This window comes from Onychostoma macrolepis, chromosome 10 (genome assembly GCF_012432095.1).
Source record: "Onychostoma macrolepis isolate SWU-2019 chromosome 10, ASM1243209v1, whole genome shotgun sequence".
Lineage (NCBI taxonomy): Eukaryota > Metazoa > Chordata > Actinopteri > Cypriniformes > Cyprinidae > Onychostoma > Onychostoma macrolepis.
Genome location: NC_081164.1, coordinates 23,490,756 through 23,508,469, shown reverse-complemented (window position 1 = coordinate 23,508,469; position 17,714 = coordinate 23,490,756). Strand labels below are relative to the sequence as shown.

Genomic DNA, 17,714 nt, shown 5'->3' with positions numbered 1-17,714 from the left:
ATAATATTCCTGACATGCTAACTAGATGCCACTGAATTAATCAAGCAACATGGTTAAGTTAAGTGACAAAAATTTTACGTATTACCTTTTAAAAGTGCTTTCACACTTAAATAGTTAACTCAGGGTTATTCTAACCCCCCTGGTTAATTAAATCCAAGGTTATTTTATTTTATGTTTCACACTGCTCATAATTTAGCTAGGGTAATTTGCATAAAATCCTGGGTTAATGTTCTCATTTGCATATTTTACGGTGTTGGTGTCAATGATTGGATGAACACAGAACGCAACCTGTTTACATAACATCTCTATCCTCGTATACAATGTAATATCAAGTTTTTCCTGCATGGATTTTTTGGACTATAAAGCTAGGCATTAAACGGTTTCACTGAATTATTATTTTTTTTTACCCTCAAATATTGAAACGAGTTTCCGTTACTGTACTAAAGCATGTGAATAAGAGGGAACGATTGGTTGTTGGTTGCCAAGCATCTAGGTGGAACATTCTAACAAAGCATCGATTCACACTGTACACGTTTGGCAGGGCAATGCGGGATTAACCCTGGGTAAAAAGCGGCACTAAATACGCTTCAAAATCATGGGTGTGAAACCTTCCTCTACCAGGGATAAAAGTGGGGTTTAGAACAACAAAGTTTAGCGCAGTGTGAAAAGCCGCTGTTTCACATACGATTTTAAACCATAAAGTAGGTTAATATTGTACTGTAAATATAAGCAAACATTAATGTCAGTCATCAGTGCTAGTTTTTTAGTGCATGGGTCTTCTGAAAAGCCTCATCCTGTGTCTGCGGTCAGTGGTGTGTTGTGCCAGGCCTGAAGTCACAGAAAAGCTTGAATTTGTCACTGTCTTCACTCAAGCACTTGGATATCTCCCCCCGAACCCCCCGGCCTCCTGTTCCACACCGCTTTGGCAGGAACAGATCTCCTCACAGGCCTGAAAATGCTTCATGGGAATTATGGCTGAGGCTATTACAGTTTGTTCTTCCAAATGTACTGAGGGGCTGATGGTCTGGGCAAAGTGCTCCATCTTGGATTGACTGTGCATCTGTGCTCTCAGTAACAAAATGAGAGTGAAAAGCGTTGGTCAGCACGGGTCTTCGTCCCATCTGTCCGTTCCACTGATGAAGAGAGGTGGAAAAACTGCAAAACTCTGTGGTTTTTACAGCCCAAAGCAAACGTGGAAAAGAATCCATATGCATTCTTTTAAAACATTCATTTCTCAGTTTAAAGTTAAAAGGGGCAGAGAGAGTGACTTTTTCCTCTTTTGAAATAATGTAATTAATATACTATTGTGCAGCTACAGAATATATAAACTGTGGTGCTTTCATTAAACAGTAAATTTATTCAAGTAGGGAAGTCATTTCTGTATCACTAAAAAAGACGCTTTGTAGGATTAACTGGTTCAGTATGTTGAATATAATATGTGATATTGGGAGAGAATGAAATGATACTCTAAATGTGAAACTAAAATTGCATCTTAATAAGGGAGTCATTGATTCATTCATTCAACCGATTTGTTCAAAACGGCTGATTCAATCAGAGACAAAGCACAAGAATGTCTTTATGAATGGGTCACCGAATCATTGACAACTGGGGGTGGGGGGTGGTTATGTAATTTATGGCAAATGTATTTTACACAGTGTGAAGTTGCCCACCTTATCAGCGTGAGAATGAGTTTTTCTTGCAGTATTTAACATCGTTCAGTCCTTCACGTTCTTGACATCTCAATGGCTTTAAGCTCTTGGCTGGTAATTCCTGGAAGTTTGCCATTAAAAGCAATCGAGAGTGTGAGAGGATCAGTTTGTGAGTAACTGTGGTCAACCTTATCGTTCCGCTCCAAGTGTGAAGGAGCAACTCCAGTGTCATAATCTTCCACTGCAGCCCGTTTGTCCACTTCCTGTTTAGTTTAGACAAGAGGGACACGTCTTTGTAGAACTGGCATCTGGAAATTACTAAACTGTAAATCCTAAAGCTAATCTAACTCAGAAGCACAAGACAAAGGAGGGATTGCTGGATAACCCATAATGATAGTTTAAGACTTTTACTTAAAACGGAGAGCATTTTCTTATTTATACTAACCATTTGTTCCAAATCTAGTGAGCTGCTACCATTTTAAGCAGATTCCCAATTTGTAGGATTTTCTAAAATGCATTCAGCACAATTATCCCAGAATGCATTACAAATTTATTCTCATCTTGTCGTTGTTGTCTCTGTGTACTGGAAGCTTATGTCACTAAAACGAATTCCTTGTATGTGCAAGCAGACTCGGCAATTAAAGCTCTTTCTGATTCTGATTCAAATTTGGTGAAAAATTGGTCACCAAAGAGTCTAAGAAATGTATCAGAAATTATAATGTACATTTTTAAACATATTTATAAATTATAATATATTCAACATATTATATATTTAAAAAACAGATTCAAACTACATGACATGGAAAATGTTCTCATTATTATTTGTCTGTATCCTAAACAGATGAACTTTCTGAGAAAATCAGTCATGGAAAAAGTGAGTGTTGTGCACACAAATGACTCGATGATTTGCTTCCTCTCAAAAAACTAATTTTAATTAAAACAAAAATGTTGAATCATTAACAAGTTTATAAAACAGTGATTTAGTTACATAAATAAATTGATATCGGTGTATCAAATCTTAAATTCAAATTCATGAGAATGTTGACACGGGTGAAGAAGTACAATCGTTTACCTTTCATAATAAATAAAATGGAGAAAAATGATATTTCTGTTTCTAAACGAACAAAAAAAGAAAAAGAGCTACAGACATACCTCTAAGGAAGGGGACACTCGACAATGTTTTTGCACCAAAAACATAGGAAAACTGCTTTTTAAAGCACAGAATACAGAACGATTCAGCTAAAATTAAAGACAGTAAAGTTGTAACCAAAGTCGGTTGGCTTTCATTTTTAACGAACAAGTTTGGTAGTTAGAACTCCAGTTTGGTTATTTTAAAGCGTTAAGACAAGGCAAGAAAGAAGGCTGTTTTCGTTTCGTTGAGGAATCCTATAGGAACGACAAAAAGAAAAAGAAAAACAAGAAACGTAAAAAACAAAACAAAAAAAGCGTTAAAAAACGTTTGAACAGTCAGACCTACACAGCAACTTTCTGTCTTGCACAAAGTTAAGATGTCAGCAGATAGGCATGTACATGTTATTGTGCATAAAAATGGAGCTTCGTCGTGACTCGATTATTGTGGAAAGAAACAAGAGCGTCAGGCCAATTGCTCGGCATGTTTGCGTTAACATCGATACTGTTGGATCTACATTTCTAGGCGTTTTTTGAGGCACGTGGGCCTGCGTTTCTTGCATTCCCAATTCTTAATGCTAAGGCTTGCTGCTCTGGTTCACTGGGTGTCCGTCCAAACCACTGGTGCCCTGCGCGGTCGGGTCTACGCCAACGCATCCCAGACCGCTTGGATCGTGCATCGGAGGTGGCTCTGCATAGATACCCAGCACACAGGTTCACTGCCCGATTCCAGCCTCGACAGCACGGCTGTGTTCGGAATAACACGCTAGCGTACTGCTACTGCGGCTGCAGTGTGTAGTATGGACACTGTGCAATGCAATGCGCTTTAAAATTGGATTAAATGTGAAAAACACCTAGTTTCATTTCCAAGATGAACTGAATTAAACATGCAACGTCATGAAATCACGTGAAACGTTAATTGTGGAATAATGCCTACTGATTCGCATACTATTTGTCACGCAGTAAGCAGCGCGCTAGCCTTCCGTTCCGAACACAGCCCGAGGCTCGCTTTTAGTCCCTCTGATATGTTTTGTTTCAAACCAAGGTACTGCAGCTTCAAGTATTTTGCATTACATAGAATATTCTTTTTATAAATTAGTTAACGTATACATTTTTTCAATATTCAGACATATACTATCATATATACAGTACAATAAAATGCTCTCATTCTTTCATGACCATTTTTTTCTTCTTTTTTTTTTTTCCTTTTTTTCCAAAGAGAATCCCTGAGATGTATGTCGACAGTCGCTAAGTTTCCACAAGCGCAAGCACAATGGGGTTGAAGAGCGTGTGTGTGTGACATGCTTTTGGACGAAACAGCACTGCAAAGCCACGCAATTAGCCTGGTGAACTGAAAAGGAAACTCAAAAAATGGAGACGTGTTTTTGTTTTTCTCGTTTCTAACACTTCTTTAGTACACTGGTAACGTGTGACTGGTTCAGGAAGGAGTAAAGCTGAAGCCGTACGAGGTACTTGTCACTTAGGATGGAGGTGTTGTTTGGTTTAAAGCCATATTTCTTCTTCACTTTGAGGCTGTGAATGTTTAACAGAGAGATCTGGAGTGCTGTGTGGACTTTCGCCACTGGACAACATATACTCAGTGTAAACCGAAACGTCGTGACATACTCTCACACGCTTTCACACAAATAAAGGGGAAACACACAAACTTCCACAACATGACAACGTTCCACTTTTTTTTCCGTTTTTTTGCGCAAACGTAAGTCTATACACATAATACCGGTGTGGTTCGTATTGTTTTTGTCGTTTCTTTTTTTTTTTTTTTTTGACTTAGAAAGCGTACAAAGGCGGACTAGCCGAAGCGCTCGCGCACGAGCATCATGAGTTTCTTTTTGCCTTTGTATATCTGTTTCAGGTTGTCTATGAACTGCGTGAACTGAATGTGTCCGTCGTGTGCCATGAGGAAAGTCTCTCTGGCTTTGCTGAGGAACTCGATGAACTCGCTGTAGTGCCGTGGGCTGATGTGCGTGAGCCGCGAGTGCGTTGTGTTGATGTAGGCCCCGATCGTAGCGTCCAAAAGCTGTCTTAGAGGGGCTTTGTCCAATGACATCAACTTCCCAGAGTTCCTGCGGCTGTGCAGCGCCACCATGCCAGGCGTGGTCAGCGTGCAACGTCGCAATATGTCCGAAAGCACAGTGGCGCACTTGACGCTCTTCACCACCAGCGGGATGATAGCGGCGAGCTCATTCTTTCCCAGCGAGTGGCTGAGCGCACAAGCCCAAAGTACGTCATTGATGGCGGGATGCGTGTCCTGGTTGTAGCTCAGGTTCAAATGTGCCATTGCGAGCGTGGCCAGTTTGTACGCACGCATGGGGTAGCCACGGTGCTCCATGTAGCGCGCGATAGTGAACAGCTGCGTGTAGCTCATGCCCGTGGTGGCCGCGTCCAGCACGATCTGGTAAGCCGTCTCGAAGGCGATGTGGTCCTTCTCGCAGAGCGTGAGGGCCGACAGCGCACAGTTCTGAGGGTCCTTCATGGCGCACTGCAGGGCTAACGTCCGCGCACTGCTCGCCAGGTTCTCCTGCTGATGGCAGTCCAGGTGCAGCCGGACGATGGTGCTGTTGGACATGACCGTGGTGGCCACGATGCTCGTAGCCTCGGTGGGAGTGAAGAGGGTGAACCAGCTCTGCATGATGCTGTCCAGTGCGTAGACCCCTGCAGACACACACGAGGGAGCACAATGTCACTCAACTTCCGCAAAACAAGACTGTCCCTGTTTACTTTCTTTACACATGTTCATGCTGTGCTCAATTTGTCAGAGCACATAAAGTCTTCATAATATTTCATCAAAATGTAATAAATTATATTTTTATTCAAAATGTCATATTAACTATTTGCAATTTTTTTTAATTATTTTGTTTAATTTAAACAATTACATAACTTAAAATGTAAGATACATTATACATATATATTATCAATCAATTAATTGAATTCATAGTATATTATTTTTATTAATTATACTATTTTATATTTTTATATGTATATATAATATTTATATATTTTAATACATTTTATATATTTTTATTAATATTAAAATTAATAAATTTTATATTAATGCACCCAGGATAATTTTTTCCTATTCTTTATTATAATTTTTTGCAATGGCTATGCAATGATTATTTTACTGTTTAATTTAAATCATTACATTATACTATTTTACCATTAATAAACTGAATAACTCTTGAACAATGCAAACAGTAAATGCAATTTTGTAAAATAAATAAATCACTCATGGTTGTGTATTATGATGATTTTACTCTGCTTCTCTACCACAACGTGGTAAAATCACTGTAAGGTGCAGCCTAGACTGGCTAATTGCTCTTTTGTAACTAGCAAAGACCTGATGTTAGAAAAAGCTTAGAAAAACATATTTTATTTTATCATAAATAAACTGAATTATTTATTGTATTCTTAAATCAACTGCTGTAATTTTACATACGCAACAAGTCACTCATGGCTGTTTATTAGGTTAGGTCAACCCAGTTTCGCTATCATACAGTTTACAGTAAAAGCTGAAGGCTCAAACTTACCAACTTCTGTGGCACATGTGACTAGCCATCGTACCATCTCTCGCCGCCGCCAGTTGAGCGTCGAAAGCGTCATACGCATTACCTGCGATTTATTAGAAAAGAAAATGCAAGGAAATGGGTAAAACAGTTAAAGTAGAGATCATGGTGTGCTGATGGATGAAGACGTGGATACCTGAAGACCCAGCTCCAGGGAGACCTTCAGCAGAGTGATGTCCGGCAGACTGTCCATGAGCGTTGCTATCTTAAAGGCATCCTGCGCCAGTTTGAAGATATGAGAGGAGGAGTGAATGTTCTTCTGTATGGACTCTAATACTGTCTCTAACCGTCGAGCATCACCTACAAACAACACAGGAAGACAACACGTGTTAAGACGGAAACATCTGTATGAATGATTTCTACATGGTAAAGCTATTAAAACTATGAAATATAACACATTGAAATATGCAAATTATGCAGTGACCAAAAAAAGTACAGAGAAGTATAGAGAGAGTTTTATATTTTATATGTATACATTTTTGATGTATCATGCAATACATTTAAAATAATAGTAAATTCATATTTAAGTTTATCTGAAAACTAATATAAACTTAAAAATGAGGTCCCATATTTGTGAAGATTTGCTCAATATTTTTTAGTTATGTATATGTATATGTATGTGTGTATATATATATATATATATATATATATATATATATGTATATATATATGTATATGTATATATGTATATGTATATGTATATATGTATATGTATATGTATATGTATATATATATATATATATATATATATATATATATATATATATATATATATATATATATATATATATATATATATATATGTATATGTATATGTATATCAGGGCTCTAGACTCATTCTTCCCACTGGTCACACTTTTGCGACTAACTTTCTCAGTTGGTCGCACAAGCACATAATTTGGTTGCACTTTTTGTTTTTCAACATTTGATTAATCAATGCATGTTGATGAACTTTTATCATAGTTTATAGTTATATGGTAACGAAAGTGATCAACATTCAACCCGTTCTTTTTCATCAATATTATTTGTGATTTAAATTTTGTGAACAGGAATTCCTTTTTTCGTGCGCTTTCACTTTCACATTCGCGATTTTGAAAATCATAAAGACGACCTTTGTCTCAAAATATATGCATTAATTTTAGTGATTCTCATTTTCTATTTAAATCTACAACATTTAAAAAAACATAAAATATTAGATCAAGTAAGCACAGAATCAACTTTGCGCTGCTGCGCGATCGCGTCAAAGATCAGACAAATACACACGTGCATCTTGAAGCGAATGTTTTGGAAAGTGCTACGCCACGCCATCTAGTAGTTTAGATGAAAATAATATCAAATGAGCCTTGAGCCCCGTTGTACCCTATATTTCTCTCTCTATATATAAAATATAAATGTGTTAATAATAAATAATACATAAATATAATATTTATGCATTCAGGATTCAACGTTGTTGTCAGTATACAAATATTTAAATTTTAATATAATTAATTTAATTAATATAATTTAATTAAAGATGATCAAACATTGACTACTCAGGTCCTCATGTCCATCTCTACAAAAAATACAAGGGAGGACATAGAATGTTTAATATTTCGTAAATGTTTCATGGGATATAAACGGATTCACACAAGTGATGGAAATTAGACATGACTGGCCATTTTTGTAAACACTGCAAACAGCCACCAGTGACCTTGGAGAAACATCAGGCGCTCAGAAACCTTTCCCCCGTCTACAGCACTGCATCACACACGCACACGTGCACACACACACACACACACACACACACACACACACACACACAGCTGCATAATGAGCCGTGAGTCAGCACTAGTGCCAGACGCCCAGCGTGATGCAAGACGCTGAGAAAACCTTCAAACGCTCAGTTCTGGGACAGGATTTCTATTTATCACCAGCATGTTGATTTCCTCTGATTTCAGCTTCTCTGCACTGCGGTGCGATTAGATCTTAAAAATAGGGCTGCGAATCTGCAACTTCTCCAAGCGTCTTGTTTCTCCAAACGGAGGAGACGAATGCAGATTTGATTTTATGGTCAGGGCTTGTTGTTTTGCTGTCTGCTAACGGAAATGCGGTGCGCAGGCCTGCCATTAAGCAAACAGCGCTGTTGTCAGGGTAATTGCAGCCTGCGCGTGAGTGATGGACGCGCTGGCGAATGCGACGCTCTAACCTTTGGCTGCAGTGAGCATGGTGGAGGCCAGCTCGCACTGCTGGGACTCGATGTGGCTGAGGGTGAACCATCGTGGGTAACGATTGGGGACGACTGATACTATATGGTGAGGCCGGGACATGTCGCCCGAAGGAGCCGTGGATTCCAACACTGGTAACCTGCGAACAAAAAAAGACCAGAGTTAGTTCCAAACCACATCCTGTGGAGGAGTACAGTTAATCATCAATAACACATGGCAGTGCTATAAGTAAACGTTGCTTCTTTAGTGTAAAACTGTATTTTTCAGGCTGGTCCAACTAATGTGCATGAAAAGGCCAGACTTCCTTTCCTACAACCATAATTTCTCTCATTTATTTTCTGTGAGGGGTCTGTTTTTCCTTCTCATACAACATTTGGTTTAGCAGATCTGTAATCACAGATTATACAAGAAAAGAAACGAAAGAAATGGCATTTCTTGGGTATAGACCCATTAAAATATTTGTGAATCAATTTAAACTAAATTTTTTTTTTTTTAAATAAATCTCGTTTTGTTCTGTTAGTATTAATATATATATATATATATATAATTTTTATTTTTTTTTTGGAGTAAACTAAATTCTGTAATTAATTTATATATACACATACACACATTAATATTAATGAATACATATATTTCATTGTTAAATTAATAAAAAAATAATGCATTCATCATCTAACACTGATGTCAGTGCATAGACTTTCACTTTATTATTACTATATATATCAGGTTATTATTATGAAAAAACTTGTGTTGTTATTAAAATGTTATTAACTGACAAGAAAGGACTGATTTATGGATGTAAATAATAAAACACAGTATCACAGGACAATACTGAATATTTCACCTGCTCTAGAACCACAGCAGAAGTTTCCTCTGGGAAAGGACAGTGTGTCGTTCTCAAACAGGGGTTTTGCTGTATTGTTTTAGCCAGCTAACATGAGCCTGGAGGCGGCCCGCGGCCTTTACACACACCCCATTACTGACCATCCTGTTTGTCTGGACACTCACTGCGCTTCTGAAATACTACAACGAGGCCAACAGGCGCATCTCACCGGATTCAACCCTGTTTGAATCATGACATGAACTTCAGAGATCTTAACAGGAGCATATTTTTGCTGTGCACTTACAAAATTGACATCCTCATTATGCGCAGATGTCGAATATGATCTTGTAAATTGGCCGTTAGTTGCATGTTGGGCATCTTTGATGGCTTTGTGAGGCTACCTTGGCTTTCTGACCATATGCAACTAAAAATCATCTATCTGATCACGCATATTCATGTCGGAGCAGGATTTCGTCCTTCGTCTCCAGTGCAGCGCAAATATGTCAAAGCATCGCATCCTGGCATTGAGCTAATTACCAAGCCATCTACAAAGGGAATTGTATTATGAGGAGATCAGCCCTCCTCTGAGCCAATGCCATGGAGAGCAGTTATTTGGAGGCCACGATCTTTTTATAGAGAAAGTCAATACTGAGCCCGAAGCTCCAGCGCTGGCTAAATTTAGGTGGATCTTTGTTTGATACCATCGACTTTATATGTGTATCCTGAGCTGCAAATCCCCCGGTAAACACAATCCAATCAAAATATAATACAATCCCATACAGATTTGGATTTTTTTGTGTGGGTTGGTCAAAGAAGGAAAATTAATAAAACATATGAGAGGAAATCCGTGACAAGATGTCGATATAAATCTGTTGGACCAGCCTGAAGTTGGAAACCTTGCCAGAACCAGCCATAAAGCAACATACAATCAAAAATAACACTGACGTTCACAGTGAAATCCACTGCGCTTAACTGCATATTAAACATTAAATATGTTAGGACTGGCTGTGATCGCGCTGCGCAACATTTTCGCTTTCAGTGTGGATGGACCAATTATTGCATCACACCCATTTAGGACACGGTTTAACATTTTTTAAGAAACACAAGCATAACTAACAAAATTTCAGTGCAAATCCTTCATAGAATCGTTCTTGCAAAAACGTTCACAGCATTAAAGTTTTCATCAGGTCATGTCACGCTCAGATGACTGGCTACTATTACCTCTCACTTTCATTTCTACTTTGCACCAATTTGCCTGAAAATGACAGCATAGTTTGCTTGAACACATGGGATGGAAGTGCTGCTTTATCGCAAATTGTTTTTTACGATATCCCAATTTTGCACACAGATTAACTTGGTTGGAAACATAATACTTGAGTGAATGCACCAATTTACATCATAAGCAAAACTGATTTCGGAGTTAATTCGTAAAACTAAACGTAAACGGTTGCTTTGAAATACGCGAATACATCAATTTATGCAACATTCCAATTTTGCATATATTAAATTGGCAACCTAGATGGAAACATCTATATTTCAGTGAATGTGACAATGTGAATAAAAACAAACAGAACTGATTTGTGTTGATGATTTGTGACATGTCGCTTTGAAATGAGTATCAATTTACTCAAGACTCCATTTTGCGTGTAAATTAAATTTGCAGCTTGGATGGAAACATCTATACTTAGATGAGCAGAAGTGATTTCTGTGATAATTCGTAGAACTAAACCAATTGTTTCTTTGAAACAAATATATCAATTTGAATGGAAACATACATATTTGGAAATTTACATTTTTGTGTGTAATTTTTGGGTAAACTATGTAAATTTGCATTAATTTACATATTTGTTGTTTCAAGGCTACAATTTTCACGTAGTTTAATGAATTAACACAGAAATCAGTTTTGCTTCTTGTTTCAAAAAAACCAAATATATATTGTTGCTTCGAAACAAATACATACATTTTCGCAACATTTTAATTTTGTGAATATATTAAATTTGCAACTTGGATGGAAACATACAAACTGAAGTGAATGCGAAAATTTACGTAAGAACAAGCAGAACTGATTTCAGTGTTAATAATTTGTAAAACTAAGCTTAAATTGTTGCTTTGAAATGAATGTCAATTTACTCAAGAATAGAACGATTTTCTTTCTGCTTGTGTTTCATGAATGTGTTGTGTGTGTGTGTATGCTGACAAAGACCTTATTTAAATATTCAAAATATGTATTAAACAGGTTTTGTAAAGGCGCATGAATAACTGCTGCTGATAATGTAAAATTGTTGCTAACACACACACACACACACACACACACACACACACACACACACACACACACACAGGGTTTGTACAAGTGCGCATACACAAACGGCCACAAACGCGCTTGAGGAGTCGAGGGGGAGCGTGGGGTGAAAGGAGTGCTCTGCGTTACCTCTGCAGCCCAAATTAGACTCAACGACACATATTTATTATTCACACTTTTTCAAAAACTCATTTTCAGTGGCCATGAATTATTTAGCAGTTTTCCAAGCAAAAGGCGCCTTTTGATTAAACGGTGCCCCAGATAACCTCACGCCCTACACACACACACACACACACACACACACATCTGAGAATCAGCGAAGACATAACCGTGCCTTCTCAGGGTGAGTAAAGACGGTAAAAACAAGAGACACAAGGGAAAAATAAGCCACAGCCGTGGGCGTGTTCATTACTGTAGGTGGACGTGACGGTTTTGGCAGCAGAGTGTCACCCGTGCGGCCTGTGGAAACTTACCGCATTGCTCTCAGTGCAATTTTGTACGCCAGTTCGGCATCGTGAGGTAGGAGGCATGTGAAGAGATACTTGGCAAACGTGTGCATCGGAACGCTCTCTCTATAGATGAGCTCTCCCAAACCACTGTAGGGCCCACCTGCAAGAGAAAAACACACCCGTTCATGCACACAAAAACATACAGGAACAATTGCATTTACTTACTTTAAATCAGGGATTCACAAACTGTTTTGTCAGCCAATTTTTACATTTACATTTACCCCCCTGATATTTTTACCCTACTATATCATTTTTAAAACGCAAGGCCTCTAAATGATCAACATGATCAAACTTTGCTGAAAAACTTGTTGCACACAGTCTACTGCATGCCTTCTGTCATCTGACTGATAGCTTTTAGTTTTTTTTAACAAGTAAAAGGCCTTTAACAACTGCACGAAATTGCATACTTTTGCTCAGTTTGGGCTTCTGAATAAAACTGAAGTGTTTTTTTTCCTTCAAGCTCCAAATTTTTATTATATCACACTGTATGAGCCAAAAAAGGGTCAATAAACCATTGCATTTCAAATTTAAATGCAAATTTGCATTGCATTATTTTTTTTATTTCATTTCTGGCTTTGCAGATTTAAGTTAATACGTCAAATTTAACACATTCACCTTTTTTGGTTCTCCAGTGTAGGCTATGTAGTCCATAATGATTTCAAATTACTGATTTATTGTAAATCGACATATTTATAAATTTATATAATTATTAGCTTTGAATCAACTCATCAACTCCCCAGTTTAGGAATTACTAATTTAAATGAACAGTTATTAATTTCCATTCATACGCACTACTCAATTTAGGTGTAACACTTCTGTAAAATGTTTAAAACAACATACAGTCACATAAGATGTAGATGAAACTTACAGAAAGTACTTTTTTAACATTTATTTAGTTATTTTCATCACCAATATAAACATCAAGTTTGAAAATGCAAAAGTGTGAACAATGATTTGAATAAAGCTGTCGTATACAGCACATGCCCTTCTGAAGGTGTGAGATGTGGTTAGAAATGCACAGATTTGTAGGTACGAACAGGGTGTAAGTGTGTTTGTGAGAAAGAAACGCCTTCGGGGTTCATGTTTCACCACACAACCAAGTAATGCACACACACCCAAGATACCCTTCAGCATGACACATCAAAACCACGCAAAGTACTGCTGTGCTGTCATCACTTCAACAGTATTTGCATTCTGCTTTAAACACCACCATGGTATTATAAGCATATCACCATCGGTTTCTCTCCAACATCATAGATTGGTCGTACTGTAGGTCAAGAGTGAACCTGGATAACATCATCTCTGAAAAGCGTCAAGTAACGTTATCCATTTCCAGGCGAAACGCACAAAAAGCGGGCCGTGGCGTTTCCGGGGCGAGTGCTGCATCGTGGGTAATCTGCTTACAGAACATTTTACAGACCCTCCCCCTCCTCATCCTCAAACCAGATGAAAACCACACGCCCACTTTCAAGCATGCAGGCCTTTTCACACTTGCCTACAATATGAACTGCAATGCTAGAAGCCATATGTGAGAGCTTAGCTTTCCCTGTCATTAGATTATTTTCGACTGAGAGCACGGCGACCACAAGCCACTTCACAAATACACACGGCACTGGACATACAAACAGACACCGACAGACTAACCAAAGTAAACATTCATAAGAGGCAAACGTGCTACCAGCTACCTAGGCAGCATCTTAACCAAAATAAAACCTCATCTGTGATGCTCTGCATAGGCAGAAACTCAAAAATAGCACTCGACTAGATCTGACTAGTTAGCATACTGCTAAGCTAACTCTGAGAAGCATAAAAATACATATTACACACAAATAGTTAGTAATATTATACAGTAGTATAACTAAATATTAAAGTATACGCATAATCAACATCTATCTTGACTAATTAGTAATCAAGGTTACACGATCTTCACAGAGTTTGTTGCAAAGCATTCTAGGACTGCCTTCTTTGGAAAGCATGATCATGCTGCCTCATAACATCCCTTGTTTTGGCTAAATTATAAACACAGCACTGCATGTACTTCCCATAATGCCTTGTGATGAGCTTTGAGCGAAAAATAAATAATTTAATGACTATGTATTTAATTACTAAAATGTAAAAAAATAGCACACACACAAAAAAAACTGATTTGGACTATACTATGCATTTAATACTTGTTAGAGCTTCAAGCTGTTAGCTTAGCATCATGCTAATGTCAAACTAAAGTCCCTTTCAAGGAAAGTCTATTTTTTTTTGGCATGCAAGACCAACTCTTATATACTTGAATGTGGGAATACTGAAATCTCAAGTCAAATTTAAATAACATTTCAAATCGGCAATAAAATCTGACCAATAAATGCAGTTTTTTACGTTCAAACATTATATATTTCAGGATGGTAAAGCTTAGGGTGGCCTCTAATGGCAACTGCAGTGATGCGATGACTTTAAACCAATTGACCCTTCGCAGGGAGTTTGATTGACAGGCGATCGGACCAATCAAAATGCCAACTCTGCCATTTTTGCCCGACAAACAAACCAGACAGGAGAGTAGATTAACACCAGTGGACTTGAACTTGAAAAATGGCGTGTATTGACATCTTTCCACGGTTGAATAAAGATACCTTCTGATGTTCATTCACGTTTATATGGCGCTATAACTAGTAAAGAGGAAGAGATGATTGGTTCATGTGCCGCTTAAACTGAGGCGTTACAGCAATCTGTCACAACACATTAAAGAGCCACAAAACTGTCTTTTTATTGTTTGAATTCATTAAAAAAAAAAAAAAATTTGAAAAGCGTCAAGTAACGTTATCCATTTCCAGGCGAAACGCACAAAAAGCGGGCCGTGGCGTTTTTATTCCAAAAGTGACCAGCTTCGTTTTGTCTGTCAGCATGTTGTCAGTGTCCTCTTTATGATCTCTTTCATGTATTTTTCACTGCGTGAGAACATGATGTGTGGCGTGAGAGCGCCATGGCTTGTCCGACATAGCTACAGTAACAAGGGGGGCAGGTCTTTGCGAAGGGTCAATTGGCTGTTGGCTCTTAATTAGAATGTAGGACATATTCTGCAATTTTGCACATTGAACATTTTCCCATTCATAGTAATATGAGTACACCGTCTTGGTATATATAAAGTGTTTGGTCAACCTCTGTTCAACTGAACCTTAGTAAGCATCTGCTTATGTAGCCAGCTGACAGCAAGGCAGCTCACTAGGCTTGCAACAGAGCTACAGTCACGTCTTGCTGAAGATACTAACTGAAAACACACACACACACACAACAGCTGAGCATGCTAACTCTATTACAGCGTGTGCTGGAAGTGGGTGGCGTGCTCTGGATGTCTCTCAGTGTGAGAACGCTCTTGTTGTTTTGATGGATTTTCACATTTGGCCAGAACTCCCCCAAACCCCGTAGCCAATAGAATGCGTGCCTTCCTGTTTATTGTGCCCCCGTCACGCTCTTGGCATATGCTGGGTGGAGGAATCCACACAGCGGGGCCCGTTTATCAGTTCTCTTCATTCTTTCAAAACAACCCAGTGGTGTTCAGAGGCGGCTCTGTAGGCAAAGACCGTTTCGTTTTACTCCCAACACCAGCCGCGAGTGAAACAAACAGCCTCGTCCACCACTGAGCGCCTTTGCGCATGCTGAATATTGCTCTGAGGGAAATACAACTTAATGGAGTCTGAAACTTTGTTAAAAGAGGAAAACAACTAGGTTTTCTGAAGAAAACAAGCATGGGTCTTGCCCCTGCAAAACACGCCACCATGATGTTGAAGTTTGGTAGTTTCACAACTTTCCCAGCTCATGAATTTCTTAAGTTTCTGAATCGTTTGCTAGACTTTTCTAGGTTACTTGCCAAGGTATTCTTAGTGGTTACTAGGGCCTCACAAAGTAAGCGACCATCTAACAAGGCCCTACCTTTGCAACTGACTAGCATCCACCCAGAACACCCTACCAATGCCCTAGAAATGATTCTGAAACATTAGCAAATGGATTATCAAATACAAATAATTTCAACATCATGGTGGCGAATTTTGCAGGGGAGGCCTCCCCAATGTTGTGATCTCTAGATAGTTTAACATCATCTTTATGTTCAGTAAACTTTAACTGTATTTTTCATGCTTATTGCAGTACCAACTTCCAGAGCATCACCTTCTGCAACAACAACTGAACCAGATAATCAAGGTCTTCAAGATTACTAGGAACATTTAATCAAGTGTGTTGGAATAGGTTTTAGCTAAACTGTATGAAGGCAGCCCTCAGAGAGCAGAATTGGACACCCTTGGTATATAGTATGTGCTATTCTAGAGCAGATTTTTAAAGACACACTTCACAAACTATTTGGCTAGATATTAAGCTGACTCATGAGGAAATCAGATGCACCCATTCCAGAATTGTTAGCTATGTCCAAATTGCTTCCCCAGGCTATTGCTTTCAGCCTCGGTTAATGAAAAACAAACAGCATTGCCGTCATTCCCTCACACTGTAAATCACCAAGACTTACCCTCTAACAGGAAGACAGCTTGCTTGCGGAAGATCTTGACCAGGGTGTCGTCCAGGTCAACTTCCTGCAGCTTGGCGATGAGGTGCTCCTCGTTGCGGCACACCTTCTCTTGGGCGTACAGTCCATCGGGCATGATTCTCTGCTGACCCAGTCCCATCAGGGCCGTTTCCACCGCCAGGGCCAGATATGACTCACCCTCCTCCAGGAAGCGGCGCGTGGACGGAAACAAGTGCAGCTCGCTGTGCTTGCTCGAGCTCATTGTGCTGGCTGCAGAGGGCGAGAAACAGAAAGAACGTAAGAAACCGGGAGGTGGTGACACCTCCGGAGTTAACCACCGTAGTGAGACCTTCCTCCCAGGCACTGGTTCTTAGACAGGTCTTGTCGTATAATGAGGCACCAGAGAGGAACTCTGCCTGGACTCTGCCTGGTCTAATGAAGCAGCTCAGCCTGATAGGGCATAAGGCAAGGCATGCTCAATTAGGCTCCTGAGTGACTGAGGTAATACACTGAACCCTGGACTCGCAAATGCATTGGATGGTTCATGCATCACATTCATATCTGTGAGATGGTGCGAAATGCTATTGGATATGACGAGGCCCAGGCTGTATTTAGTAACTAGGAGAGAGTGAGACAGACAGAAAGACAGACAGGCTGAGCTTCACTCTTCACTGATCTCCAGCTACATGGCCGCCAACTCCGACATGCAGCTCTGAGCCACGCAAACCTTCCCACCAACTTGGCATCAAATCCAGCTTTTTAATTGGCTGCACTGGAGTCGATTGGAAAGGCTGTTTTTTGTGCCCAGGATTAGCTCCTTAACCAATCAAAAGGCTGTATTTAGTGCCGAAGGCTCAACATCTCGGCCAATTAAAAGGCCAAATATGGTGCTAAGGATTGATGCCTAAACCAGTCTTTCGATTGGCTTTGAGAAACTTATCCTCAACACCAAATCCAGCTATATAATTGGCTGAGAAGTCGATCCTTCGGCACCAAATCCAGTCTTCTTATTGGGTG

General features: G+C 39.1%; 1 protein-coding gene across 1 annotated transcript in view; it reads right to left on the bottom strand.

Annotated features, from left to right (window-relative positions):
* Positions 1-2,563: 2,563 nt before the first annotated feature.
* zswim6 (zinc finger, SWIM-type containing 6) overlaps positions 2,564-17,714 on the bottom strand; it is a 77,163-nt gene continuing 62,012 nt past the window's right edge. Inside the window, exons 9-14 of the mRNA XM_058788985.1 lie at positions 16,701-16,967; positions 12,164-12,299; positions 8,547-8,704; positions 6,498-6,661; positions 6,326-6,407; positions 2,564-5,450 (exon numbers count right to left, since the gene is read on the bottom strand). Coding sequence (XP_058644968.1) covers positions 4,588-5,450; positions 6,326-6,407; positions 6,498-6,661; positions 8,547-8,704; positions 12,164-12,299; positions 16,701-16,967 — 1,670 coding nt within the window. The 3' untranslated portion in view covers positions 2,564-4,587. The remainder of the gene's footprint in view (positions 5,451-6,325; positions 6,408-6,497; positions 6,662-8,546; positions 8,705-12,163; positions 12,300-16,700; positions 16,968-17,714) is intronic.